At 52.8% G+C, this 26156-nt stretch overlaps 3 protein-coding genes across 10 annotated transcripts in view; all 3 read left to right on the top strand.

Annotated features, from left to right (window-relative positions):
* KIAA1671 (KIAA1671 ortholog) overlaps window positions 1-13322 on the top strand; it is a 69314-nt gene extending 55992 nt beyond the window's left edge. For all 6 annotated transcript variants that reach the window (XM_039384139.1, XM_039384140.1, XM_039384141.1 and 3 more), the window contains 7 exons: window positions 3396-3514; window positions 7466-7721; window positions 9280-9454; window positions 9641-9768; window positions 9958-10091; window positions 10234-10316; window positions 10807-13322. In XM_039384139.1, the coding sequence (XP_039240073.1) occupies window positions 3396-3514; window positions 7466-7721; window positions 9280-9454; window positions 9641-9768; window positions 9958-10091; window positions 10234-10312 (891 nt within the window). In that variant the 3' untranslated portion in view covers window positions 10313-10316; window positions 10807-13322. The remainder of the gene's footprint in view (window positions 1-3395; window positions 3515-7465; window positions 7722-9279; window positions 9455-9640; window positions 9769-9957; window positions 10092-10233; window positions 10317-10806) is intronic.
* Window positions 13323-13355: 33 nt separating this feature from the next.
* Window positions 13356-18746, top strand: CRYBB3 (crystallin beta B3). 2 transcript variants are annotated; one of them, XM_027722320.2, is made up of 6 exons: window positions 13356-15198; window positions 15933-16012; window positions 17340-17458; window positions 17544-17676; window positions 17796-17938; window positions 18481-18746. In XM_027722320.2, the coding sequence occupies exons 1-6, from the start codon at window positions 15078-15080 to the stop codon at window positions 18644-18646; spliced, it is 762 nt and encodes a 253-aa protein (XP_027578121.1). In that variant the 5' UTR covers window positions 13356-15077; the 3' UTR covers window positions 18647-18746. The 2 variants fall into 2 exon arrangements, with proteins under 2 accessions (XP_027578121.1, XP_027578120.1); XM_027722319.2 differs by having other exon boundaries at window positions 15051-16012.
* A 3214-nt stretch (window positions 18747-21960) lies between these two features.
* Window positions 21961-24803, top strand: CRYBB2 (crystallin beta B2). 2 transcript variants are annotated; one of them, XM_027722323.2, is made up of 5 exons: window positions 21961-22023; window positions 22724-22842; window positions 23674-23806; window positions 24228-24370; window positions 24488-24803. In XM_027722323.2, exons 1-5 carry the CDS (start codon window positions 21967-21969, stop codon window positions 24654-24656), a joined length of 621 nt encoding a protein of 206 aa, XP_027578124.2. In that variant the 5' UTR covers window positions 21961-21966; the 3' UTR covers window positions 24657-24803. The 2 variants fall into 2 exon arrangements, with proteins under 2 accessions (XP_027578124.2, XP_027578123.1); XM_027722322.2 differs by having other exon boundaries at window positions 23674-23848.
* Window positions 24804-26156: the final 1353 nt, after the last annotated feature.

Genomic DNA, 26156 nt, shown 5'->3' with positions numbered 1-26156 from the left:
CTTTATTTTATATGAAAATTAAGTCAATTTTTTCCTGTTCCTAGCATAAGAATTGGGAAGTTAAAGATCAAAGCTCAAGGAATTACAGCATTTGAAACTTGGATCGAGCGTGGTATTTATTTGGGGAGATTTTTCTGTCATTATAAATAAGAAAATTCCTAATTTGGGCTTATCTTCTGGCTCTAAAAAGACACTAGACCCCTCTTTTTACTGTCCTTTCCTTTGAAATGTCTGGCTTTACTGTATCCTGAATATTTTGTTTATGGAGGAAATGGCTGTACCTGGCCTGGCTTCATGTGTTGATCGCCTTGAGTTGTTCTGGAGCGTGGTGAAAATGATATAAAAGAGATCTTTGAAAGAAAAGCTAAAACTCATCATTCTTTGCTTGTTAATAATCACCTTCTGGAGAGGATAATTTTTAGGGTTTGTTTTTGCTCAGCACACCCCTCTCCTCCGAGCTTCACAGGCTATAAATTGCTTTCCTGCGCCGCCCTCCGTGCCCTCAGCCAACACCTCCTCCACAAGCTGGGGAGAGGATCAGCTCCTCTTCCCGCTCCTTATTTCTGTGCTTGGTACCTAAAGAATGGTTATGTTTCCCAATTAATCATTTAAAGTATGTGTTGAAAGGGACTGTCAGGGAAAGACACTGTCGTCTTGAAATAAGTAGCTTCCTCCGGAAGCAAAACGCAATAGCAATACCGAATATAACAAAGTCTCTGGAATCTGGAGAATTACAGATCTCTTGGAATTTGGAGGGTTTTATTCCTCATGTTTAGACTTTCTGTTTGTTTCATTGAATTTAATCTCACAATGTCTTCAGAAGCGGTAATGTTAGTTCTTTTTCAGGCTTGTTTTGGGTTTAGCATAGAGAATTAACGCTGTTAATTGTGTCATGTTGGCTGTAAAATGGCATCTCAAAGTTCAAGTATCTATTAACATCAAGTCAAGCGTTGCCTGAAACTGAGGAATATGTGCAGATCAGTTTGTCTGCAGCGTAAGATGTTATTAAGAATTATTGAGCCCTCACACGAGCCATGTATTTGCATCTGCACTTCCCCGTGGCTACCACGCCGGCATTATCAGGGCTGGCCACGCATCTCCTTCCAGCCACCACGGCCAGATAACACAGCGCTGCGTAAACAAGGCCTCCCCAGTGCAACGGGACAGAAGTTGCTTTTCTGCTGCTCCCATTCTTGTTTCTAAGCTTTTTAGACTGTTTTCTAGCTAGAAACAACATGATTGCAGTAAAACAGTCTATGCCATGCGTGGAGTAATGGCCCTTAGTCATAGCTGGTGGAAAATACCCTGTACAAATTGATTACAAGAATGGGGTAACTTGTAATGTGAGATTGGGATTGGAAAAAAAAATTCCTAATGAGTTTCAGGTTGGAAAAAAAACCCTGAACAAGCGGGACAGTGGGGGAAGGGAGTGAGAAGAACGATTGGCATTTGTTAGTGCCTTTCCTAGAAGTGCATCCACTTGCCAAGGGTGCTGTGGCTACCAGGTGAGAGCAGAAGGCCGAGCCCAGGGGTGTTAGTGGAGTCCCTGGAGCAAATCACAGGATCGGGAAGTTACAGAGGGAATTTGTGGAAGCGAAAACCCGAGCCAAGCAGGAAGAAATGCCGTGTGGTTTCTAGGGAGTACCAGACTATTTCTCTTGTTGGAAGCAGCATGTGCCTGGCTTGTGGTTGGAATCTTGTACCTGGCATGGACTGGGAAATGTGAGAACTCAATTTGTCTCTGGGTGTGCACGTGTTTATTTATCTATCTATATATATGATAGGTTTGACTCAATGATCTTAGAAGTCTTTTCCAACCTTAATGGTCCTATGATTCTATAAACTGTTAGAAGTCTTTTCCAACCTTAATGGTCCTATGATTCTATAAACTGTTAGAATCACTGCCAGTGAATCCTGGGGCTGCAGGAACATCTGGAATGAAAAAAAGGAAACATCTGTTCTGTGTAACTCCCAAACTGAACCCCAGTTTTGCTTGAGTATCACAAACTGGGAATTTAACTTTGTCCGGTCATGGTGTATGGTGGTAGTTGGAGTAAATGGTGGAACCTTTTGTGGTTTGTTTCTCTCTGCATTAAAAGAGACACTTTGGCAGCAGCAGAGAGTGCGATAGGGCTGGAGAGTTGCTGTGGCCCCTGGGAAATAAGAACTGGTTATGAGAGGTGGAAGTGTTGAGGGACTTCTTCAGCAGCCAAGTATCAGCATTGGTGAATTATCCTTAATGTTTTTGTAGTCTTAAGGCAGCATTCTTTAGGTGTATAAAGTGAAGAAAACATGCATCTCTTTTTTTCTCAAAAATATGAAGGAATTCTCTATATTAAATATGGGATTTCTTAATATTATTGCTACTTTGTGTGTGCTGCCTGAACATAACTAGATGTGTTGGTAGTTTCCACAAATATGTTCTGCTAGGTGGGTCTGAGGTAGAGGGGTTTACAAAGAGAGAAAAATCCTTGGATTTTCCCAAGGGCAGGTGGAAAAACCATGTAATCTGCTGTCAGATAAAATCTTGATAAGCAAAGCTGATTTGGAGCTGAAAGCCATGTTTGTATTTGTTCAGTGTAATGAAGGTGAAAGGGACCAACAGTTAATTATGTGTTCACAGTGTAGGATTTCAGGACTCAAACCTCAGTGTGTAACTCAGCACAACTGCAAAGCAAAGGTGCAGCAGGACTTTATTGACATTGCTCTGCTGCAAATTTGGGGTGCCAGCACTGACCCACTTCTCTCCCCAGAAAGGAAAGGGCCTGGGATCCACTCTTTCCTGCCTATGAAAACAGAAGATCCATGAAATAAAAACACTCAGGAAGTGAGAGGTCAGAGTAGAACAGAGCAAATCCAGCATGGTCTGTCCTGCGCTGGGTTTGAACGTTGCCTCAGCACACATCAGTTTGTCAAGGGCTTTCTGTGTTATTTATTTATAGGGGCCCTGTGCTTATTTATTTATTTATTCATTTTATTTTGAATGTCTTCCAAAGAAAGCTGGGGAAAAAATGGGTCCTTTTATTAAACCCAGGAAAAGAGCAGTAGAGTTGATGTTTGCCTTGTGTGCTTGCGAGATGAAATGCCGTTCCCAGCAGAATTCCTTGTGCTTGCCTAGGTGCTTTGAGAAATTCTGTGCAATGAGATAAGAGCAATATTAAAGCAGCTTGGAGTTACAGAAACCAGGGAGTCACTTCCAGCCTCTAGAATCCATTATTTGCCCAGGAAAACAATGCTTATTGTATAGAGAATGTCATTCCGAGTTCACAGCTGTTTTCCAAGTCTAAGTTTATTCCCAGTTTTACGTTAACCAAGTCTAACTAGCAGATTCAAACCCACTGTTGCCAATAAAACCTGTTAATCTCTCAGCCAACTGACGAAATGTTTCGTTGCAGGACCAGCTGAGGCAGTGCTTCTCCAGGCAGGCGCCGGGAGCGAAGGACACGGACACCCTGGTGCAGGAGCCCGACAGCCAGTACGGCACCTGGAACGAGCAGCAGCACAGCGGGGACAGGTGAGGGGGACGTGGCCCTCTGCAGGCCTGAGGCTTCTCTTAGCTGAGGAGTGAGAGGAAGTCATAGAATCCCAGAATGGCCTGGGTTGAAAGGACCTTAAAGCTCATCTCATTCCAACCCTCTGCCATGAGACACCTTCCACTAGACCAGGTTGCTCCAAGCCCTGTCCAACCTGGCCTTGGACACTTTTATGTGTTTTATTTGCTTATAAATCTGTTTCTCTCCCACTGGCATTGCCTTAACAGCCATGCTATCAGGTGGGCTGAATGGCAAAATCCCTCTGGAACAGGGCTCTGGGTAGTGGGTGTGGTGACATGGGATGCACCTCTCCATGTGCTCTGATACACCTTAAGGGACTGTGGCCACTTCCAGACTCTGAAGTGTTTCATTGTGGTGAAGTGGAGGATGAAATGGAATATCAGTCGAGTGAAAGATTGTATTGCTAATGCTTTTCTCTTCTTAAAATGATGTAATGAAATAAACCTAGGGCAGCAAAGTGTGAGGTTTTTAATAGTTTACATCTTTTGTGTAAATTATGGCTTGATCTACCCTGAGCCTGTGTCCTGTCTGCTCAGTGTAGTATGAAAATAGCATTTTACATGGTTTTTAATGCTGTGCTTGTTGAGATCTTATAGCTGACAATAATGTCAATTGTTTGGTGTGTTCTGCAGTTGAGAACTGTGTGTTATAAATATTTTATTGCTTATGAAATCAGGGTAGTTTTCAGCTTGAGGTTCAGCGAGCTGAGTGACGTGCCAACAGTGACAGCCAGGCTGCTGTAAAATTAACTCTGATTTCAGGATGGTACAGACATTTTCTGAGATCAGTTTCCTAACAAAGGTGCTTATCTCAGCTCCAAAGCAGACAGCATTGGAGAGTGATTTCAGTCCATCCATGCTGGTATGAACAGCTCCACTTAAACATTCCAGCGCACTGAAGGATTGAATTCAATCCCCATGTGCGGCAATTTTGTTTCCACCATAAGGAATGTTTGGGTTTTGCTTTTTTTACAGTGTAATGATGACAGTGTAGAGACTTCTCAGCATTTTGCCACCCCATTGCTCTGCTTTGGCTTGACTTATGGCTCACTGTGGGGGAATTACTCATGTATTAATCAGGCACTCGGAGAGGAATGAGATTAATGTACTTTTAAATAATGGAAGTCTTCCTGGAATGTATTGCAAGTGCATTTTGTCTGCAGTGTATTTTTTATGAAGCAGGCAGCCCCTGCCAGGACCAGTGAGATGTTCTCCCCATCCCACCACAGGTGCTATGAGCAGGGCTCTGCCTTCGTTGTCACCCCCTGGCCTCAGCTTGGGGGCAGGAACTTGCAGGAGACGTTGATAATTCAGCTTTCCTGTTTGGCCTGGCTCACTTCCCTCAGAGTTTATCCCTTCCCAGCTGCACACCCGTAGTGTCGTGTCTCGCACGCACCCGCCCCGACAGCGGGGACCCAACGGTGTCACCACCCTGCTGTACCTGTGCTGTGCTGGGGGAACCTCTAGGTGTGGGCATTTCCTGGTGTTTGAGCCAGGGAGTGATCATTTTAGGAGTGTTTCATTAATGCACCTGTGAATGAACTCATCTTCATGGAATCACAGTCATTAAGGTTGGAAAAGACCTCCAAGGTCATTGAGTCCAACCTTTGCCCAAATCCCACCGTGCCCACATAACCACATGGCCAAGTGCCACGTCTGCTTGGTTCTTGAACACTTCCAGAGACAGTGTATAGACACCTGTATTAGATGGGAACCTGCAGCTACAGAATACAAAAGGGCATATAAAGGGAGGAATTTCTTCCTGGAAAGGGTGGTCAGGCATTGGAAGGGGCTGCCCAGGGAGGTGGTGGAGTCCCCATCCCTGAAGGTGTTCAAGAAACAACTGGATGTGGCACTCAGTGCTCTGGGCTGGGTGACAAGGTGGGGATCGGTCACAGGTTGGACTCGATGGTTTTGGAGGTCTTTTCCAACCTAAATGATTCTGGGATTTTTGAATGGACATTGTTTCCTGTGTGACACACCAGGCAAACAGTGAGAACTGCCTTTGGATTCTCACTCTTCAGCAGTATAAAAGCAGGATTCCTTTCCTTTCTGACTCCTAATTTCACATGCTGAAGCAACACATTCTTTATGGCCTCTTAACACTGTCTTGCTAAAACTAATTAAATTTAATTGCAAGTGAAAGTGAGGATTGATCTCAGTTTATTGCCCATTGTGATAACCATCCTGCTGGTTTTTTGTGCTCCACACAAAGGATGATTTTTCAGAGAAGTAAATGCACCTGTGGAACACTGGGGGCAGTTTATGGATATGCTTATAAACCCTGAAATCTTAATGAAGCAGTAGGAAAAGGTGCATTATACATCTCAGTAATGAGAACTGAAAATGTGTTTTCAATTTCATTTTTTTGAAGGGAATTTCCCCCCTAATTTGCTGTTCAGCTGGAAAGAATCCACTGTGCATGACAGGGTTTCGACTCCAGGCATCCTTCCCACTTTTGGGGATGGGCTTTGCCACAGGAATTGGTGTGTAACGGAGGTGTAATTGTCCAGGAACTCCAAAAGAGAATCCATTGGGAAGATTGGTGAATGAGGAACCACCAACCAGTGTAAATTCAGCTGGATTTCTGTCACATCTTCCTCTCCGATATTTTGGTTTGAAAAACCTTAGGGAGTTGTATCAGCTGCAGCCCTGGGATGTAGCAGGGAAGAGGCTTTTTGGAGATGTGCACATCAGACAGGATCCTTTCAACACACACTTTAATTTCCATGAAACGTCCTAAGCCTGCAGATTGTCTCTCCTCTCCCCATTCTTGCAGTGAGTCTAAAGCCTGACGTTGTGGATACCAAATATCATTCGAAGCAAAAATCCTAGACAAAAACTTGTCCTGGAGCTCATTAGTGCCATTCTTAATTATCCTGGGGCCCACTGGTGAAGAAGGGAAGCAGCATTCCCTGTGCTCATGTGCTGGAAGCCCTCTGTGCAGTGTCTGCTCTGCCAGGCTGGACATTGTACCATGTACTGGTGCTGATGGATGTTGTTATCCAGCAGTAAACTCCTGAGTGTTTTCTTCCCAGGATTGCTGTCACTGTGGGCTGTACCAAATACTAAGGTTTATTGTTTAAAAAATGGGCATATATTGATATGTTCATGTATTTTTGGGTTTAGAACAGTTTTCCTAGATATGTGCTCAAGAAATGGTGCTTAGTTAGAAAAGACTTCCTCCAAGAGGAGGAGAAAAATTAGAATTCCATAAATACTTCTGGTTCTGTTTTTTTTTTTAAACTGGGAATTAGAAGCAAGACGGCCTGATTTTTACTGACAGTAGAATATTCCTACTTTATCCTGTTGTTCAAAGGAATATTCCAGCCTGTGTGACAAAGGGAGACACCACTGTAACAGCTTTCAGCCCTGACACTGTAGCTCATTCCTGTTAGTCTAGGCAAAGGGAGGATTTCTGGGAATACCCTGGGAGCATCTCAGCACTGGGGTGCGGGTCCTGGACACTATTGCTCGTTCCTGTCAGTCTAGGCAAAGGAGGGAATCCCAGGAATACACTGGGAGCATCCCAGCACTGGTGTGCAGTTCCTGCCACCCTGTGCGCTCTCCCTGAGACACCCCTAAAGCTCTGCCTGCAGAGCTCAGCCTTAGGGTGCCACCTGGTGCCCACCTCTCCTTCAGCTCCAGCATTCCTGAAGGGAAAAGCCTCTGGCTGGATGGAATACACCCCAGTCCCCAATATACTGTAAATCCAAGGAGTGAAAGCTGATGGAAGGGATCCACACCCAAATGTTGCTGGTACTTGCTGCCTCCAAAGGTGCCTTGGCTCCTCATAGCTGTAGTTTCAGTTCCACCTTTATTTAAGTTCTCCTGACCACGTGTGATCCAGACTGTCCTTGCAGGTGTTTGTTTACCCTGAAGTCTCACAGATGCCATTTGCTCCATTTTCAGCTTTGTGCCCGAATCCCCTTCCCTGGAAAATGACGTTGTCTCAACGCGGAAGCAGCCCCCGAACAGCCGCCCGTCCTCGCTGTCCTCGCAGACAGAACAGCCCTCCCTGGCTGAGCACCATGACTTCAACAAAGACCAAAGGAGCACCAGCCTGGACCGTTCCAGCACTGACATGGACTCCACTGATGGGACTGATTTACCTCCTGTGGGAGACACATTCCCTGATGACAAGACCACTGATTTCTCCTTCATTGATGTAAGTTGCCATCATGGGAAACAGAAATTCTTCTTCCTTGTCACCTGTATTGTTCCCTGTGTTAATCACTGCAAAGTAGTTTCTTCTGGAAAATTTGCACCCAGTTTTCCTCTGCCTTTCCTTTCCCACACTGAATTTTCTCAGCTGCCTTCCTGCCTGAAAAGCTTAGGATCAAAGTTCTTCTAGTCTCTGCAATGTTTAGGTTCCGAGAGATTCCATAAAGCTGCTGGTCTCAGATAATTAAACATGGAATCCCAGGCTGATTTGGGTTAGAAGGGACCTTAAAGCTCATCCAGTCCCACCCCCTGCCATAGACAGGGACACCTTCCACTAGACCAGTTTGCTGCTAACCCTGTCCAACCTGGTCTTGAACACTTCCAGCTGCTCTGGGCACTGCCAGTGCCTTACTAAAGTTGCTGTTTCTCTTTGAGCTGTAACAGAAGAATTAAATAGCTTTATGAACACTGGAAACGTAATTAAATAACACAATGTGCTGTGAGCCATGCAGATTTAAGGCTATAAAGGCATTCACTAATATTTTTCTTATTTACAATTAGGCTCTTTCTGTAATAGCTCATAGCTGCATTTTAAAGGATTTTTTCATACTGAAAAATCTTGCACTGGTATGAGACCAGGAATTTCTGGCCATACACAGTTAATGAGGTGAGAGTTCTTTGCAAGAACTTTGGTTAAGTTGGAGAAGTCCTCCAAGACCACTGAATCCAACCATTGCCCCAGCACTGCCAAGGCCACCACTAACCCCTGTCCCCAAGTGCCACATCCACACGGTGTTTGAATACTTCCAGAAGATCCTGTATTGTGCTGTCCCTGGGCCACTAAAGGTGTCTCAGTAAAACACGAGTAGCTCCAAGTATAGCTGGAAAATGCTGTTTATTGAGTAGTTTATTCCTGACCTGAAATCTCTGGAAAAGAAACAAACCCACATCTTCTGAAGAAGAGGAGGCTCAGGAATATCTCCTGGTTACAGGGAAGTCTCTAACAGCAAATTGCTTTAAGCAAGTAAATAAATTACAGCTCCTAGTTTTGCTTTGTAAATGTTATTGCCTATAGGATGTGTTGGAAGTGACTGATCACAGAAGTTTTCTGAATGCTGTGACACTAAATTTGGAGTGTCCTTGTTGCTGGTGTGTGGCTTTGAATGTCTGTGGCTGGCAGGGAAGCTGAAGCACTGCACTGGGAGAGAATTTTGCGTACTTGCTCTTCTTAGATCCCAGTCTTCAGATTGGCCTTCAGCTGCTATTAGCTAGGAAGACCTGTATTCATAAAACACTCTAGGAACCAAACTCCTATTTATTGCAGTTATTTTTTGTATTAATTTAGTGCAAATAATTAATGCAGATCAGACATCCACAACCCAGAGCCACGATGCACCACCCCCTCACCATAAATTCTGTTTAAGTTTTAACTACAAGAATAATAAGCAGGCGAACAGTTTAATAAACTGAATGGGTTAATGCAATGAAGGGGGTTGGGAAGTCATTGTGGAGGACATGGAGTTTATTTCCAGGCTGGTTGAAGGGTGTGGGGTTTCTTCCAGCACACGGCTGTCCTGGACTCCAGTGCCCTCAAAACTCGGGTGCAGCTCAGCAAAAAGCGGCGCCGCCGGAACCCCACGTCCCACTCGCTGAGGAGGAGCAGAGGACTGGAGTTTGAGAACAGATTTTCCTTGGTGGAAGAACCAGATAATGCCTGGATGTTCAAGGATTCCACAGGTATCCCTCAGCTACCTGAAATAATCAGCTGTGATCAGCTTGGGTGTAAGGCGGGAGTTTCTAAATGACATTTCTAAATCCTGCTCTTCATTTGCACTTGAATAGAAGGAGAGATCTAGAACAAGGGAGAGATGAAAAGCTGACTAATGGTTCCCCCACTCTGCTTTTTTTTAAACAATTAATTAGAGGAGAAGAAAACTATGCAACAGGAAGATTCTGAGGAGGAAGAGAAGATCCAGCATACTCCGAGGTCATCTGCGGTACAAGCCCAGAGACTCCCCGTGTTCCCAGGAATGGATCACTCTGTTCTCAAGGTGAGCGCAGGCAGAGCACATCAGGTGAGAGATAAACCAGTTCAGGAGCTGCTGATGCTTTATAAGGAATCCCTGCCCTGATTTTAGGCATGAATTTTTTTTGTTTTTATAAATGAGTGATCTGGTTTGCATTAAAAAAAAGCCTGAATGCTTGCTTAAAGGAATCCCTTTCTCTTTTTTTGTATTTAGGCCCAGCTCCGGAAAAGACAAGAGTCTGAGAGTACTGGGGACACCGGTTCTGCTCAGCTCTTCAAATCCCCCAAAGCCCAGCTAGGGACTCCTGGGAGCAGAGTGCTGCCCTCCAGTGTGGAGAAGGAGGACAGGTGAGAGAATTCCAGCCCCAACGATGCTGATACTGGTTTTGGTGGAAGAAAAAAAAAAATGCAAGAAATTGGATATTTCTTTTTTTGTTTCTATAATGAGTTTTCATAATGAAGGAATAAAGATTATTTTTTTATATCTTAGGTCAGAAGAAAAGTCTCCTCAGTGGTTGAAGGAGCTGAAATCAAAGAAGAGACAGAGCCATTACGAGAATCAGGTTTGAAAAGGTACCTGGGGCAGGAAGGGGGGCTTTGCTAAGTGTGGGTGTGCAGAGACAAAACCACACTTTCTTTAAGCACTGTGTCAGCACTAACTCTGAGACCTTTACCCTGCCACATCCACCAGGACTGTCAGTAGTTGTGTGTTAGGGCAGAGCAGGTGTTGTTTCACTCCCAGGTGAAAGTGTCACTGATTCTCTGCAGATAATTTAATTGTCACAACCCTTGCTCTGTTGGGGCTGTGATTTCCTGGTGCTTCCAGCAGGCAAGAACAAGTCTGGTGCTGCATAACTGAGGCACACAGTTTGAACACCTTGTGTTGCTCCAGCAGAATTTCTGGCAGCTTTTGAGCTTTTAATATGTTAAATAGGACAATACCAAGGTGACACTACAACAGAAATACACATTTTGAGGGGTTTCCTATCGAGGTCCCTGGGAGGGGCTGACTGTCTGACCGTGTCACACCATTACTTCAATTCCTTCTGTTTTTTCCTTCCAGACAGTGATTCTAACTAGAAGAAGATAAAGAAGTTTAACAGAAGCCTTAACTCATCTGAACCTAAACCCCCATGTCATGTTGCTGCTGTTTGCTTCCTGCCTCAACTGCTCTGTGCATGGTGCCTTCCTGTTTTGTGGAGAAAGCTGCTTCAATTCATAGTCAAATACAAAGCTGTGTCTGTCAGGTCAGGGGGATGGTGTCACTTCAGACCTGCCTGCCAGGAGGACCCATGGTTCCTGGTTAGCACTTCAGAAGGTCTTGGAAAATGAAGATACTTGGGAGTGCTGTGATGCAGGGAACTCCCCTCGCTGTCGAACTGTGTAGGTGTTCAGCACTCAGAGCTGTGACCTCTGGTAGATGTGTCTGGCTGGGCTTTGTGTTTGTTTATGAAAATAACAATTTTAATCAAATTTATCTTTTTTTTTTTTGTGAACAAATAGTAAGCTCCTATTTAGAATGAAGTTTGTGGAAGGTGAGAGTGGAAGAACAAATCATGTTTACTGCCATATTGAAAAAGGAAACTTGATTATTTTTTGTAAAATGTATTTTTGATTGGCTTATATTTACATGTGATCTGCTGACCTGGCAGATGGAGATAATTTTTAGATGAACAAAATGTTAACTTTTGTCACTCTTGAAGTGGTATATTCTGTGTTTTGTCAGCATGTGGAATAATTGCTTCATTGGAATGTCTTTCCTAAAAAGGATCAAGCAATAATGTCAACTCTTTAAAAAAAAAAGTAAAAATATGTAAATACTGTTTTTATAACAAAAAAGGAAGGGAAGAGGGAGGATGTTACACTCATATCAGGGTTCCAGTTAATTGTTGAATGTCACTTTAATAGCAGTTTGGATAGTCCCACTTCTTATTTTTATTTGTTAATCTGTAAATACCAGGTTTAAGTTTTTATTTTTATGCTGATTTTGTGAGATAACCTAAGTGTGATCTTCAGTTTCTCAGATGATTTCCTGTCCTTCCTTTGGCAAGACCGATGTGCTGATAGCAGAGTAGGGCTCTCATGGACCAGGCAGGTGTTTGGGAATCACTAATCCCCAGACATGTCTGTATCTTTGATTCTGAAATACCAACACCATGGCCATGTAAGACATAACTGATTCTTGTCCCAGATAAGTGCTCTTTCAGTGAACCTTTAAAAGTGAAGCCCAAGGAGGGAGGTGATTTGTCCTGTCAAATTCCTCAGGCTCGACCAGGAAAGCATGAAGAGGGAACGGAGAGTGGAGTGTTCTCCTCGCCTGCCAGAGCTGGGGCTGCTCCTTGGGTTGCACTTCCTATGTCCTGCTGAGGGGCTCCTCTAGATTCAAACCATAAAGCACCAGCACTTCCCCTCATTTTCCTTTCTCTTTTTTCTGATCAGTGTTTTGGGAGCTCGATTCCCGTGGGGTTACCACAGCGGTGGCCTGCCTGCTCTGCTGTCTGTCAGGCTTGTAGCTGCCAAAACCATGTGCCAATTCTTCTCATGAAGGAGTCACAGAGGAGGTGATTTGCAGTCCCAGTCTGCTCTAGGAAATAGCAGCAGGATGTCAGGAGACAAGTCCCATATGCCCATTTCTCGCTCCCAGATTTAGCTCTGATGGCAGCTCCCGGTGTGGAGATGAGACGAAGACATTTATCTTATGTAAAAGTCTTTCCTTGCTGCTCTGCCCTATTTGTCATGGGAGCTGTTGCCACTGTTAGTTTTGCAGCCCCTCTGCTCCCCATGGAGCAGGGATCCCCCAGGATCTTTGGTGCTGGGAGTTGGGAGGTGGGCCCTGTCGAGCTCAGCCACCACCATCAACCAGCTCCTCTCAGCTCATTTTAAAACGTTGCACAGATTTTCTTCTCTCTCCTTTAGATGATGGTGGAAAAAGCAACTCTTTTTCTTTCGGGATACATTTTTTATGGCAGCACCCAAGGGTTCCATCGCTGTGTCCCACGTGTGACACACACCTGGGCCAGCCCGAGCAGCCTGTGCAGGTGTGAGGAGGGTGGCGATGGCTCTGCTCACTCAGATGACGTGGGGCCTGTTTTAACCCCACTAATCAGGTAATTCCCTGCTTACAGGAACATTTACACAGGCTGGATTTTCCACTGGAGCAGGTGACAGTGTTGTGTTCTCAACAGTTGGAGGATTTACTGGCTCTTGGTCTCATAACTGAAGGCCAGAAATTCTGTAACTGTTTGCTGTGTGTTGAGGAAACTGAGGGGATTAACACGAGGTTTCCACGAAGCCCTTGAATGTGTTCGCATTTCCACGTCTGCTTGGACAATGCACTGAAACTTACTGTATTGAGTAGTTTAACCTACTACTGAGAAATGTTTAATGCTTAAATGTCTAATTAAAAAGCATCTTTAGAATGTTGTTGAATGGGACAGTGTTTTTTCTGCTCTATTATTTCTTTATATTGTACATGGATTAAATATCTACTTCCTTCTCTCCGGGCTATCACTCTGTAATAAAAGATATATAAATATGTTATTACTTCTTAAATAATAGAACAGACTGTAATACAGTTTATATAATTCTATTTTAATTCCAGATAATGTTTGTTGGAATTTTTTACGCTTTAACTTTTGTTGCCACGTGCTTTTTTCTGCTGTTTGATGGAGATGGAAGACATCCAAGACTTTTCTCTGAAGTGGCCTGACAGGAATTACCCCCCACCACCACCCCCTTTTCTCTTGCACAAAAGCTCGTTTCACCCTGGAATTTGTTTATTGGCAAACTAAAACGCACCATGGCGCAGATTTGGGAATGCAAAGTGGTGCCTGTGAAAGGTTTGTTACCTCAGCCCTTGTGCAAACACCGGAATGTGCCGCCTGTCTCAGGTGTTGCACCCAGGATATGGCTGGATGTGCAGGTGACCCAGGGAGAGCTGGAGCACAGCATGACTTAGAGGGGATCAGGGCACTTCCAAGGCAAATGTCAGGTAAATAGTTCATATCCTTTGATGTAACCATCCCTGCCCCAGTAACAGGCACTTCAGTCTCGGCTCCTTTTCCCCTTGTGATGGAAAAAGCTGGTGCTGGTGCTGCAAAGTTGGTGCCCTTTAACTGACCCTGTGGAGCTGGAGGAGCTGCCTGCCCATAACTCCATGGTCCAGCCCCAGTACACTCCAGGAGTGGTCAATGCATCCTGGAGGGAGCAGGATTGCCAGCACAGGCTGGGCTGGGGCTGCTCTGTGGAAAATGAAGTCAGTGGAATGTGGTGGTGTGGGAGGTGTTGGTGTGTCCCACACGGGCTGTGGTGCAGGGGGTTCATTTTCACAGCAGATACCTGACTTGGAACAGTAAATGGCTGATTTCTGCAGGGATGGAATGTTTTGTGGGGAAATGGGAAGTTCCAGGATGCTACTGAAGGATGGGATGGGGATGAAGGGCCTTGCCATGAGCAGCTCTAATGCTCAGCACGACGGGACAAGTTTCCATTCTGGTTCAAATGCCTGGCCCGGGGCATTTGCTTTTCTGACAATTTCAGTAAAGGTTTCTCGTGTAGTTCTGGGTTCAGGATGAGCCGTGATCGGAGCAGGTAGCAAACCCTGCAAGAGCTGTAAATGGTGCTGTGTGCTGCGTGCAGCTGAATTCAGCATTCCTTGGGGAGTCATAGGATGGTTTGGGTTGGAAAGGACTTTTAAAGTTGAAGAGGAAATCAGCAGAGTGAAACACTCCCAGCTTGGTGCCTGGTGTGGAAGGGCTGTGCTCCCCGCAGTTACACTGTCCTGTGCCTGTAGAGGTGGATGAACCCCTGTACAAGGCACTTGGCTCCCAAAAACACCTGTTACACCCCCCAAGATGTGCCTCAAACCCTGCTGTGTGCCAACATGCTTCTGGGAAATGGGCCGGGGAGGGAGCGGGAGCCAAAGAACGAACAGGCTCAATGGAGAGAACCATCCTGGTAAGGGCCAAAGCTGAAGCAAGAACCCTGACCTGGAGATCCTGAGGTCCTTTCCTGCCCTGGAACCAGCTGCCCCAGCTTCCCTCCAAGCTCCCAGAGCCGACTCCGACCCCACTCCATCTTGTGTTGGAGCCCAAACAAACGGTCAATATTTTGCCCGGTTTTTGCTTTGCGCTGCGCTCGGTTTCCAGGCTAAACCCTCCCGTGAAATGCTGATGGGAGAGTTTTCCAGAGAACCTGGCAAGAAGCAGCGTGAACGTGCTGATGTGAATTTCGACGTTAATCTTCTGTAAATCGAGTGGCCCATTTCCGAGGGACAGCCGGGAGAAATCTGAATGACGTTTCCATAGCCCGCGCTATTGAGATGAAATCTCATGGATGGAATTCCGTGGACGCAGCTGCTGTATCAGCGCTCGGATAATGTGCTGTTCTGTTCAGAAGCAACCCATAAATAGCGGGGCCGGCCGTGCCGCCGGCAGAGCGGAACCACACCGGAGAGGTACCAGCAGCACTGCTTGGACTGGAAGGGGCTTTAAAACAGAACTAGAGTGTCTGAGTCGAGGTGTCACCGAGTGAAGGGTTGGCTCGTGCGTGGCGAGAAGTGATGCTGCAGGGTTTGATTAAGGACATTGATTGAACTCTTTTATTCATCTTTTAACCCCTCGCCGACCCTTGCGTAGTGAGGCCGGGGAAGTGTTTTCCAACGGGTTTCCTATTTGAGCAGGAGCTTTGTGGATGTTCTTGGAGAGCGAGGAGGGGGCTCTCGCCACCGTCCCCCCAGCCAAGGCGGCAGCAGCAGCTCCAGCTGCCGCATCCAGTGCCCCCTGGGATACTGGAGCAAGGGAGAGGTGTCAGGTTTATGTTAGTGGGAAAAGATGTCAGCAGCTGGAAGCTGAAATCTGGCAAATTCCTGCTGGAAACAAAGGCCAAGCTGTGAGACAGGAGTTTAGTGACAACTGGGTGAGCTGCCCAAGGCAGAGGGATCCGTGTCCCTTGGGAGATGGCTCAGGTCGGTCCTGCAGATGAACTGGGTGAGGATGTGGGGCCCATGTGCAGGAGGGGGAGGAGGATGGATCACAGAGCTTCCTCCTAGCCCAGACATCCGTGGGGATTTACAGCTGCTGCACTTGGGATCTGTGTTAGCTGTTCTGCCTGTTCCTAGGCCAGCTTCATCCTTTGTGTTTTATGAAGGACTTCAGAGCCCGTTAACCTCCTGCAATTTGGGTTTTCCAGGCATAATGACTGAGCAGCAAAGTCCCCCCGAGCAGATGGCGACTGGGGAGGGAGCTGGCGAGCGAGGTGGCATCTACAAGGTATACTGGGGGCAACTGGTTCCAGACGGACGTTGGGGGATGCTGTGGGTCCCCATGGGATGCATGTGTGTGAGCCAGGCTGGAACCAGTACCAGCACTGCAGGCTGTACTGGGGACATGAGCGGCCTCCAGCTCTCCTGCAGCAGCGCGTGGGTGTCACCGCTCGGGTGCTGAGTGGAGCCACAGGCTGGGGAGGGAGACTGGGGCCGAGGATTTGCTGCTGCCTGGCAGGAGGGATGCTGTCCCTGCCTGTGTGGCTGCCAAGGACGTTCTCCCGCCAGTCTGGTGTGCAGCTGCCCAGTGATTTAATCCAGGAGACAAAGCATCCCGTCACAGTGGGACCAGCTGTGGGTCTGGGCAGTGAAACTCTCTGGCTGTGTGTTTAGGTTTGAATTAAGCTCGTAGGTTGGTTGGAGGTAAATCAACTGTGGGGGTGCGGTGGCTGCAGCCCTTCCTGCAGCTCAGGACACCAGGCAAAGCTGTTCCTGGCTGGGAAGGCTGGAGGTGGGAGCAGATCCTGCAAGTGGGGTAAAGAAGTGCTGGGATCTTGGGCTGCTTATTGCTTTGGAGTGCGCAGAAGTTCCTGAGGAACACGGGTGTCACCTCTGTCCTTTGAACCCCCCATACGTGGTGTCTGCAGGAGGCTCTGAATTTGTCCCGGGCTCAGAGGTTGCAGCTGGGACCCCTTTGGGGCAGGGCCCAGGGGGTGTGCCCCTGGACCTTCCTGGTCCCTGGACTGTGCTGGGCACCCTGGGCCCTGCTCCCTGCTGTGCTCCTGCTCCCGGCACTGCCTCCAACCCGTCCTGCAGCTCAGCCTCAAGGCTCTGCCAGGAGCAGGAGGACCCAGGGAGGTGTTGGGGTCTCTGTACCTGACAGGTTTAGAAGGAAACACTAAATAATGAGCTTGGTCCAGGCCAGGCCAGAGGAATGGTTGGGTTTGGAGGAGCAGAGATAAGAAAAGGATGGACCATGAGCAGGCTGGGGCAGGAGACACTATCCCACAACTCTGGGAGTCTCAGCCCAAACCCTCTGTGTTTCCAGTGCTGTGTTTGAGCTGGTCACTTGTTTTCAGCTTGTCATGGAGGAAATTCAAGGAAACACCCTCGGCCAGAGTAAGGCCCAGAGCCATGTCAGGGTAGAGGCACTTGGCAGGACCTGTCTCTGCCGTGGGCGAGGAGTGACATTGGCATAGGGCGGCCAGGACAGAAGGACATGGCCACTTTGCTCCCCTGCTGCTCCCATTTCCAGGGGATCCCTGCAGTGGGGCAGGGTGTTCCCTCCACAGCATGGCTGTGGCAGTGGCTGACAGTGTCTCTCCCCACCTTAGATCACGATCTACGAGCTGGAGAATTTCCAGGGGAAGAAGTGTGAGCTAACAGAGGAGCTCCCCAACATCACTGAGAAAGAGATGGAGAAGGTGGGCTCCATCCAGGTGGAATCTGGCCCGTAAGTCCAGGGTGGGGAGGATGGATCAGCCTCGAGGGAAGTTGGGGCAGGGAGAGCATCCCCCCCTCACGCTGGGGTCCCACAGGTGGCTGGGCTTCGAGCGACAAGGCTACGCCGGGGAGCAGTTCGTGCTGGAGAAGGGCGACTACCCACGCTGGGACTCCTGGTCCAACAGCCACCTCAGCGACAGCCTGATGTCCCTCCGCCCCATCCAGATCGTGAGTGGGGCTGTCTTGGGGTGGCTGTGCCCCCTAGGGATGGCCACAGCGCTGGGGACCACCAGGCTGGGAGGGTCCCGGGGGGCTGGGGGCAGCCCCTGACCACTGTTTTCCCCCAGGACAGCGCCGACCACAAGATCCACCTCTTTGAGAATGCAGGCTACACCGGGAGGAAGATGGAGATCGTGGATGACGACGTTCCCAGCCTTTGGGCCCACGGCTTCCAGGACCGCGTGGCCAGTGTCAAGGCCCTGAATGGAACGTAAGGACAGGGGGCACTGGGTGCACATGAGGACACCCCAACAGGGTACTGTCCAGTGGCACCATGGTTGGTCCTCCCAGGGGGGTGGCAGGGAGGCCTGGCACTGCCACTGCCCTTCCCATGGTGCTGCTTGTGTCCGTCATGTCCCTTGTTCCCTCCCCCCCCACCTTTTCCCTGGCCCACAGGAAGTAATGGGGGCCAGGGTGGTGTCCCTGGGGCTGTGTGATGGCTCCTTGCCCTAACCCAGTGCCAGAACAATGGAGCTATGGCTCCTTCTCCACCCTGGACTCTCCATCCACTCCCAGCACATGGCATTTCCCACCCGGGCTCTGTGGCTGCAGCCTGTGCGGTGACATCTGGTGACAGGGCAGTGGCCCTGGGCAGCATCCCCTGGCTGTGGCAGGCAGAGACACCAGCACTGCCTCGGCCTCTGGGGTGGGATGGGGACAGGGACACTGCCCCCTGTCCGAGGGGATGTGCCTGCTGGGCGGGGGGTGCAGCAGGGCGGGGGGCCCAGCTGAGCACTGCCTCCGTCCCTGCAGGTGGGTGGGCTACGAGTACCCCGGGTACCGGGGCCGCCAGCACGTCTTTGAGAAGGGCGAGTACCGGCACTGGAACGAGTGGGACGCCAACCAGCCCCTCATCCAGTCTGTGCGGCGCGTGCGGGACCAGCAGTGGCACCAGCGGGGCTCCTTCGAGAACAGCTGAGGGCCCCCGTGCCCCCGCCGGGGCCGGCTCACGGGGTGCCCCGGCTGATGCCGTGACCGTGGTGTTTTTTGTGCAAAAACCTCAATAAAACTCTGAGCTGGAGGCTGCTGGGGCCTGCCTGGTCCTGGGTGGGGCGGGGGGGATGAAGCGGGATGATGGGGCGGGGGGATGGGATGGGGAGGGGGCCATGGCTGTGCCCCAACACCCCCCGGGCAGAGCAGAGGGGGGAGTGTGTTTGCAGTGTTACATAAAGGCTGCAGCTTTCCAAAAATAACCCCCGGTGGTGCCGCGTCAGGGTTTTTCCAGTGCCTCTGTCCCTTTCCACAGCATCTCCTGCCTGCTCCCAGGGCAGGCAGCCAGTCCCCGTGGCAGGGAGGGGGCTGGGGGGGCAGGGGGATGTAGGGAGCAGGGGGATGTGCAGAACAGCCACCCTCGGGCAGAGCCAGGTCTATGCACCCCAAAGGGCACTCACCCTAAGTGGGGGTGGCTGTGCCCAGCCCTAGAGTCCTGCAGGGTCCCCAGCCTGTCCCCAGGGAAGGTTCTCACAGCACCAGGGGTTGTTTCTCCAGGGGGATGAACTCTGACATGGGGGCTCAGCTATTCTGGTGGTGAAGGTGGGGGGCTGGGGGGTGCCCCAAGGTGTTGGTGAGGTGCTGGGCAGCCCAGCCCTGAGCTGCTTTGGCCACCCAAGCAGACCCCTCCTGTGGGGGCAATGCGGCCACGCTCAGGAGCCCCAGGGCTGGGGGCAGAAAGGGGAGATGGGCTCAAGGCCACCTGAGCTCTTCGTGCTGGTCCCTGAGCAGCTGCTCCAGAGCCTTTCTCTTTAGTTTCGGGTTGGCAGCTGTGGAAGGCGAGTGTGTGGCCCTGAGAGGCAAAAGCTGCTTCCAGAACAGTCTGTGGAGCTGCCGGGCCCAGGGGGCTGCGGCATCACCACTGCCCGGGGCTGGGATGAGCTAAACGGTCCTGGCAGAGCCAAGGGAGGGAATCTCTGCCTGGAGTCACAGGAGCCGTGCTGAGCACCGTGTCAGCCCCCCCGCTGGGGTGATGAGGGGCCGGGATGTGCCGATGGTGGCTGGGGGGCAAACATGCCCTGCGCTGGGACCTGGGGCAGGCTCCTGGGGTCCTGGCTGGGGACCTGGCTGGGGACCCCAATGGATTAGCCCAGAAGAGGAGGAGGGCAGTGCTGGGTGCCTCTGTGGTGCCGCAGTGGGAGGCACAGGGAAGGGAGAAGGACTTGGCAGGGCTGGAAGTGCTGGAGGCTCTTGCTCACCCCCCCAACCTGCCCAGACCTCTCCATGGTGTGGTGGGTTTCTTGCAGAGCCACACGGTCACCTGTGACCCCACATCCCACTGAGACCCCATCGCCCACAGCTGGGACCGACCCCCCCCACATGTCACTGCAGGCTCTGGTGACAACACCCTGCAGGGTGACCCTGTGTGCAGCCATCCTGGGGGCAGGGGAGGGGGCAGGAATGATCCCGAAGGGATCCTGCAGGGACCAAGTGTGGAGGAGGAAATGGGTCCAGAATCTGTTAACGCTGTGTGACACTTGCTGGGTTGACACGGGGGGATCTAACTCCTCTGGGGGATGAGAGGAGGCTGTGTGTGCTGCACAGCACCCAGGGAGTCTGACAGCTGGGGTATCCCCTGTACAGTGAACCCCCTTTGCTGCAGCCACCGGCAGCCCCCAGCCCCGAAGGGCCTCCCGGGTCGGCCGGTGTCGAGACGCCAGAGGAGGGGCTTCACTGCTGCCCTCGACCCCTCAGCTCAGCCCCGGCTCTGCCACCCACCCTGGGCACAGCCTGGGCGTGGGGATGTGTCCCAGGCTGAGCCCCTCGATGACCTTGGCTTTGTTCTGATGTGAGAGAGGGGCCCCCGTGCTGCTGCTCCCACTGCCCCGTGGGGCTGGGGTGTTTCCCAGGGACCCCAAAAGGGTGGGAGATAAGAGAGGAGGAGTCCCCACACTCGGGCTGAGGGTGCTGTCTGGGCATCGTGCCACCAGGGCCAGCTCCTGCCCCTGCCCGCCCCCGAAGGGTCGGTGTCGGGAAGGGGCTCCCGCGGTGCCCCCAGCCCCACCGGCTCCCTCTGCGCTGGCACCGGCGCTGGCACGGCCGCTCCCCTCCCGGGGCCGCAGACGGGCAAAGCCAGACGTTCACCAGGGCTTTGGGGCGCGTTTTATCGCGCATGGAAAGAGCCGAGCTCAGCAGGTTGAGCGGCCCCGGCGGCGGGGCGGCTGTCGGGGGATCAAGTCTCTGGCCCCGGAGCGCCTGGAGCGGGGCTGGCGGGCGCTTTGTTGGCCAGGGCCGCCCCGGCTCTTGGCACGCGTTCGGCTGATGCATGCAAACTCCAAATCTCCTCGCCACCAACCCGACAAAGCGGGTGACTCGAATGTGACAGGTAATGAAATAACTCGGGCTTGGTGCTCGGGCAGACAAAGGCTGCGGCGGATCAGCTGACCCTGGTTTTCATTGGGGTTTAATCCAGCATTCTCGCTTTGAATCAGGCTTTAACTATTTTGTAAATAGTTTTGGCACCACTCTGCTGCAGCTCGGTATAAATTCCACCTCCCGGCCCCAGCCCGTCACTGGCTCAAGCGGGTACTGGTATAACTGGTAAGACTTTGCTATTTATTGTCCTCTCTTTTGCCGTGGCCTCCTCCCGACCCCCGGGGCCGGGGTCCCTTCCCGGTGCCCGCGGGGTGCGGGCACACAGGGGCTGAGCCGGGGGACAGTCCCGTCCCTGCAGCCCAAAGCAGGATATCAGGATGTAACCACCCAGCTGCGGCTCCGTTTCTCTTTGTCGGGAGTGAGCGGTTTTCACCAGTTTTGGAGCTGCTCAGATCCTGAGTGTCCCGTTGGGCTTGAGGACAAGGGTCATGTAGGGAGTCCCAGTGCTTGTCCCCGTCACCCCTTCAGGCACCCGTGTGGGACAGGGACTCTCAGCTGGTCACTGGGCAGGGACAGCGGGAAAAGCCTCGACTGCAGGAGCTGGACTCTTCTGGGAATGACTTGGGAATGCCCTGGGCTCACAGTTCCCTGCATTCCTCCAGGCTGGAGACCTTGGGCAACTCCCAAGGACTATTGCCTGGACTCTGCCACGAGCCTGGGGAGGTTTGGGGTGCTGAACATCCCTGAGCAGGGACTGTCCCTGGCAACCCCAGCCTGAGCCCATCCTGCCATGAGCCCTGGCCCCAACACCCTTCCTCCCTGGGCAAACTGCACAGCACAGACATGGGGCTCTGAGCATAGTTCCTGGTGCCTCCTCAGTGACAGATTTTAACCTGCAGAGTTTCCCTCCCAAGGCAGCAGATAACCCAGCTGATGATGGCTTCCGAGCACCAAATGCCAGCCTCCAAGCAGCAGCAAGCCAGCTCCAAGGTCAGTGTGAGACTTCCCAGCCCCCTCACTGGGGGCCCAAACCATCCCCTGGAACACCCCTGGAAGCAGCTGAGCAGCCACGATGTGCCCCTCACCAGCACCCCCAGCATTCCTGGCTGGTGCCAAGTGTGTCTGGCTGAGGTGTTGAGCTGTTTGCAGCAGGACTAGGGGATGGGGAATGGGATTTTTCTGGCATCTCACAGCCCCAGTGCAGGTGGAGTGGGTGAGAACGGATCAACTGTTGATCCCCCCCCCCCGCAGATGCAGCAGATCTGCCCCCCTGCCCACTGACCCCTGAGATCTGTGCTGAGCTGGCGGCGCTGGGGCTGCCCTTGAGCCATCCCAGTGTGTTCCAGGTGTCTGGCTCACTCTGTCCTGCCAGTAGCTGTGGTGCTCCAGCCACAGCCTGGATCCCTCAGTGTGACCACAGGCATCCCTCTACCCATGGCACCGGGGCACTGGGATGGTGCCAGCAGGGACTCGTGGACATCCAGGAGTGAGAGCTGCATCCTCAGAAGGATGGGAGCGTGTGCTTGTGCTTGCAGGCTCCTTAAAAGCCTCTGGAATGCAGTTTGGGGGGGCAGTGCGACATCTGGGCTGCAGCAGACGTGCTGACCTGGTGGCCTGAGAAAGCGTGTGCCCCCTGCAGCGGTGGCAGGGGTGGAGGTGACCCCTGCTCTGAGGTGCTGCTTTCTTCCAGATTGCCATCTTCGAGCAGGAGAACTTCCAGGGCCGCTGCCATGAGCTCAGTGGGGCCTGCCCCAACCTGAAGGAAGCCGGCGTGGACAAAGTGGGCTCCATCCTGGTGCACTCCGGACCGTACGTGTGGGGGGCTGGGGACCAGGGGGGATGTGGGAGGGAGGCAGGGGCTGGGGAAGGAGGGGTCTCCCTGCTGCTGGCACTTGCATCGTACCCAGGGTTTCATGTGGCAAACATCACTGAGCTGCTCACCCAGCTCACCCCAGTGGGTGCTCAATGCCAGCAGGTGAGCAGGGGGTGACAGTGGGTGACAGAGTCCCCTGGACAGGCTGGTATCCTCCAACCCTGTTCAGTGGCAGGGAGACCAGACAAGTGTGGGCATGGGCAGAGATCGTGGTGTTACCCCCAGTTTGGTTTCCTTCCCTTCGGGTACAGGGACAGGTGAGACTGGCACACCCTCGGTGCCCTCTCCCCACCTGCTAAACCTGCATGTGCTCCTCAGGCCATGGGCTCCGGGCAAGGGGGAGCCCCTGGAAAGCACCTGGGGGGTTCCCTGCCTGTGCCCTGCAGCCGGCAGCACTGCTCCCAGGTACAACAGGGCAGCTGCAGAGCACCCTGGTAGGAGCCCAGCCCCATCTGGAACACGTGGGTGATCCCGTTCTTCTGTGGGTCCCCAGGGACCATGGATGGGTGGCCACCACATCGGAGCATCCACTCTGGAAAGTCCTGTAGTGCCGGTGCCAGCAGAGACATGCGGGATGGCTGGAGACATCACAGCCCTGCCCGCTCCCCCCTGGCACCTCCCGGGCACCGCGGTGCTCCTTTCCATTTCCAACAGGGATCAGGGGACGTGGCTGGGGGCTCAGCCCCGGGGCGCTCGCCGGGGTCGGTGCCAGGTGCCGGTCCCCGCCCCGCTGCCCCATCTGAAGCGCGTCCCCTGCTCTCTTCCAGCTGGGTGGGCTACGAGCAGGCAAGCTGCAAAGGGGAGCAGTTTGTGTTTGAGAAGGGGGAGTACCCCCGCTGGGACTCCTGGACCAACAGCCGGAGAAGCGACAGCATCACTTCCCTGAGACCCATCAAAGTGGTGAGAGCACCCAGACAGCCACTACCCACCCGCCAGACCAAGGTCTGCAGCCAGAAGTCTTCCCCAGCCTTCCCCCGCCCTCCCCAGCCCCGCGGGCGGAGGGGCACCCCCTCCTGCGCACCCTCGCCCCAGCCCTCGGGGCCCGGGGAGCCGTGGGGGGGTCGGAGGGGGCGCGGGGACGGGGGCACTGGCAGGTGACCCCAGAGCGGAGGACGTCTGCTGGTAAGTCTGGCAGTGCCCGCGCAGGCGCCGGCTCTCTGAGCTGGATGGAGGGATGCGGAGCACCCCCGGCATCGGTGGGAGCGGCGGCACATGGTGCCGGCCCTGGCCTCGGTTTCCCCATAGCCCTGGGCTCTGCCCCCCCTGCCCAGTCCCGGGGGCCGGCAGCCGCTGACCCCCGTCTCTGCTCTCCCGGCTGCAGGACAGCCAGGAGCACAAGATCGTGCTGTACGAAAACCCCAGCTTCACGGGCAAGAAGATCGAAATCATAGACGACGATGTGCCCAGCTTCCACGCACACGGCTACCAGGAGAAGGTCTCATCCGTGCGGGTGCAGAGCGGCACGTGAGTACCGGGGCCGGGGGCGGGGTGGTCCCGGGCGATGCCAGGGCTGGACAGCCCCGGCCGTGCCGTGCCGGGCGATGTTCGGTGTGTGTGTGACCCCCCTGCTTGCCTTGGCAGGTGGGTGGGATACCAGTACCCTGGCTACCGGGGCTACCAGTACCTGTTTGAAAAGGGGGACTACAAGGACAGCTCAGATTTCGGCGCTCAGCACCCCCAGATCCAGTCGGTCAGGCGCATCCGGGACATGCAGTGGCACCAGCGTGGCGCTTACCACCCCACCAACTAGAGCCCCCGGCCCGTACCGGGGTGCGGGGAGCGGACCAAGCGTTCCCCCGGCCGCCGCTGTGCCCCCGCGGCCTCGCCTCCCGCCTCCCCCCGTGTGATGCACGCGCTGCCGAAGCAACTCAATAAAGCTTGGAATTTCAAAGTCCCAGCTCTGCCCCTTCATTCCCGGGGCTGCAGAGGGACCCCGGTGTTGCGGTGCCTTTCCTGACCCCGTGCTCCTGGGCGGGGAGGGGGGCCCGTCGCCGCATTCTCGATGCTCTCAGTGCCACCGGCGCTGCCGGCCCACCAAAGTGCCCGGGGAGAGGGAGGTGACCTGGGGCTCAGCGAGAGGGACGGGAGCTGCTCGCCCCCTGCAGACCTGGGGGTCTGGTCCCCGTGCGGTGGCTCCGGGACTCAGCCCTGTCCCGGGGTGCACGGCCAGGGGTGGGGGTCACATCCTGCTGCGCCCGGCAAAGGTGTCCAAGGAGCACCGCGGTGACTGGGAGGATGCCACGACGGCTGCGAGGGGGAGCGTTTGCCCTCTCGGTCAGAGCACCTCCGAGCCAAATAATTGCTTTAGTTATTAGGCACTGGAAGCTTTAATTAGGAATAATGCTTTAATTTAGGAGTCACGGAGCTAAAGGATGATTTAATTATCGTATCTTAAGTCGAGCAAAGGAAGTGGAGGAAGGCAGCCGCAGTTGCTTGGCCGGGTCCTCCGTGGGGTGGCAGGGGCAGAGGCGGTGTCGCAGGTGGTGGCGGAGGTGGCCGGGCTCGGTCCCTCCGGCAGCAGGATGTGGCCGTGGCAGCCGCTGTGTGTCACTGCAGCTGTGTGTGGGCAAGAGGGGGCCGGGGCTGCACAGGTGATGGAAACCTGACCGGGGCACCCCGGGCACCCCGTGGCTCCTGCCGCTCTCCTCTCTCGTGCACCGCAGCGCCTGGTTCCGCTGCTTTGGTGTGAAAACCAGCAAAACTGGGAACCCCAGGGAGTCACGGATGCACAACATCGCCCTCAACAGCTCCCATGCCCAGCCGCCCCGGCGGAGGGGGGGGGGGGCGGGTTGCTCCCTAAATCCCCCGCATTCCAGAGGCTTTTCCCTGTGCTCCGGATGAGCGAGCCCGCGGGCGACCAGCCCAGTTCACCACTCGCCAAACGCTGCTGTGAAATGTCAGCTCCTCGGCGAGGCGGGCTTTGGCAGCCGCCGCGCCGCTTCCCTGCCGAAAGCTGTGCCTTTCCTTCCACAGGGGGAATTCAGGATCATCGCAGACGTGAACTTTATCCTGAAAAACGGGGTTTTAGCGGCAGCAGCCGCCGACTCGCCGCGGTGCTGCTGAGGGGAGAGCTCTGCCTGAGGCTGCGTGTTGGTGGGAAACGGCGGCTTCTGGGGGAGCAAACTGCGGAAACCAGCAGCGAGGTGGGGAGCAGGGACCCCCCCAGGGACGGAATCACAGATTCCCAGACATGGAATTCCATATGGGTTTGGGTTGGAGGGGACTTTAAAGCTCGTCTCGTTCCACCGCC

This window comes from Pipra filicauda, unplaced genomic scaffold (genome assembly GCF_003945595.2).
Source record: "Pipra filicauda isolate LSUMZ 115617 unplaced genomic scaffold, ASM394559v2 scaffold33_size4404698_pilon, whole genome shotgun sequence".
In the NCBI taxonomy this organism is placed as follows: Eukaryota; Metazoa; Chordata; class Aves; order Passeriformes; family Pipridae; genus Pipra; species Pipra filicauda.
The sequence above is the reverse complement of the archived record's forward strand: the minus strand, read 5'-3'. Positions and strand labels throughout refer to the sequence as shown.

Bases quoted from the DNA above. Each gene is read 5' to 3' on its own strand.
- CRYBB3 (XM_027722319.2), top strand. From the start codon at position 15,722: ATGAACTGGGTGAGGATGTGGGGCCCATGTGCAGGAGGGGGAGGAGGA. The intron at 17,459-17,543 runs GTAAGTCCAGGG...GGGGTCCCACAG, and splicing joins ATCCAGGTGGAATCTGGCCC to GTGGCTGGGCTTCGAGCGAC. The intron at 17,677-17,795 runs GTGAGTGGGGCT...GTTTTCCCCCAG, and splicing joins CCCTCCGCCCCATCCAGATC to GACAGCGCCGACCACAAGAT.
- CRYBB2 (XM_027722322.2), top strand. From the start codon at position 21,967: ATGATGGCTTCCGAGCACCAAATGCCAGCCTCCAAGCAGCAGCAAGCC. The intron at 22,024-22,723 runs GTCAGTGTGAGA...GCTTTCTTCCAG, and splicing joins AGCAGCAAGCCAGCTCCAAG to ATTGCCATCTTCGAGCAGGA. The intron at 24,371-24,487 runs GTGAGTACCGGG...TTGCCTTGGCAG, and splicing joins GTGCGGGTGCAGAGCGGCAC to GTGGGTGGGATACCAGTACC.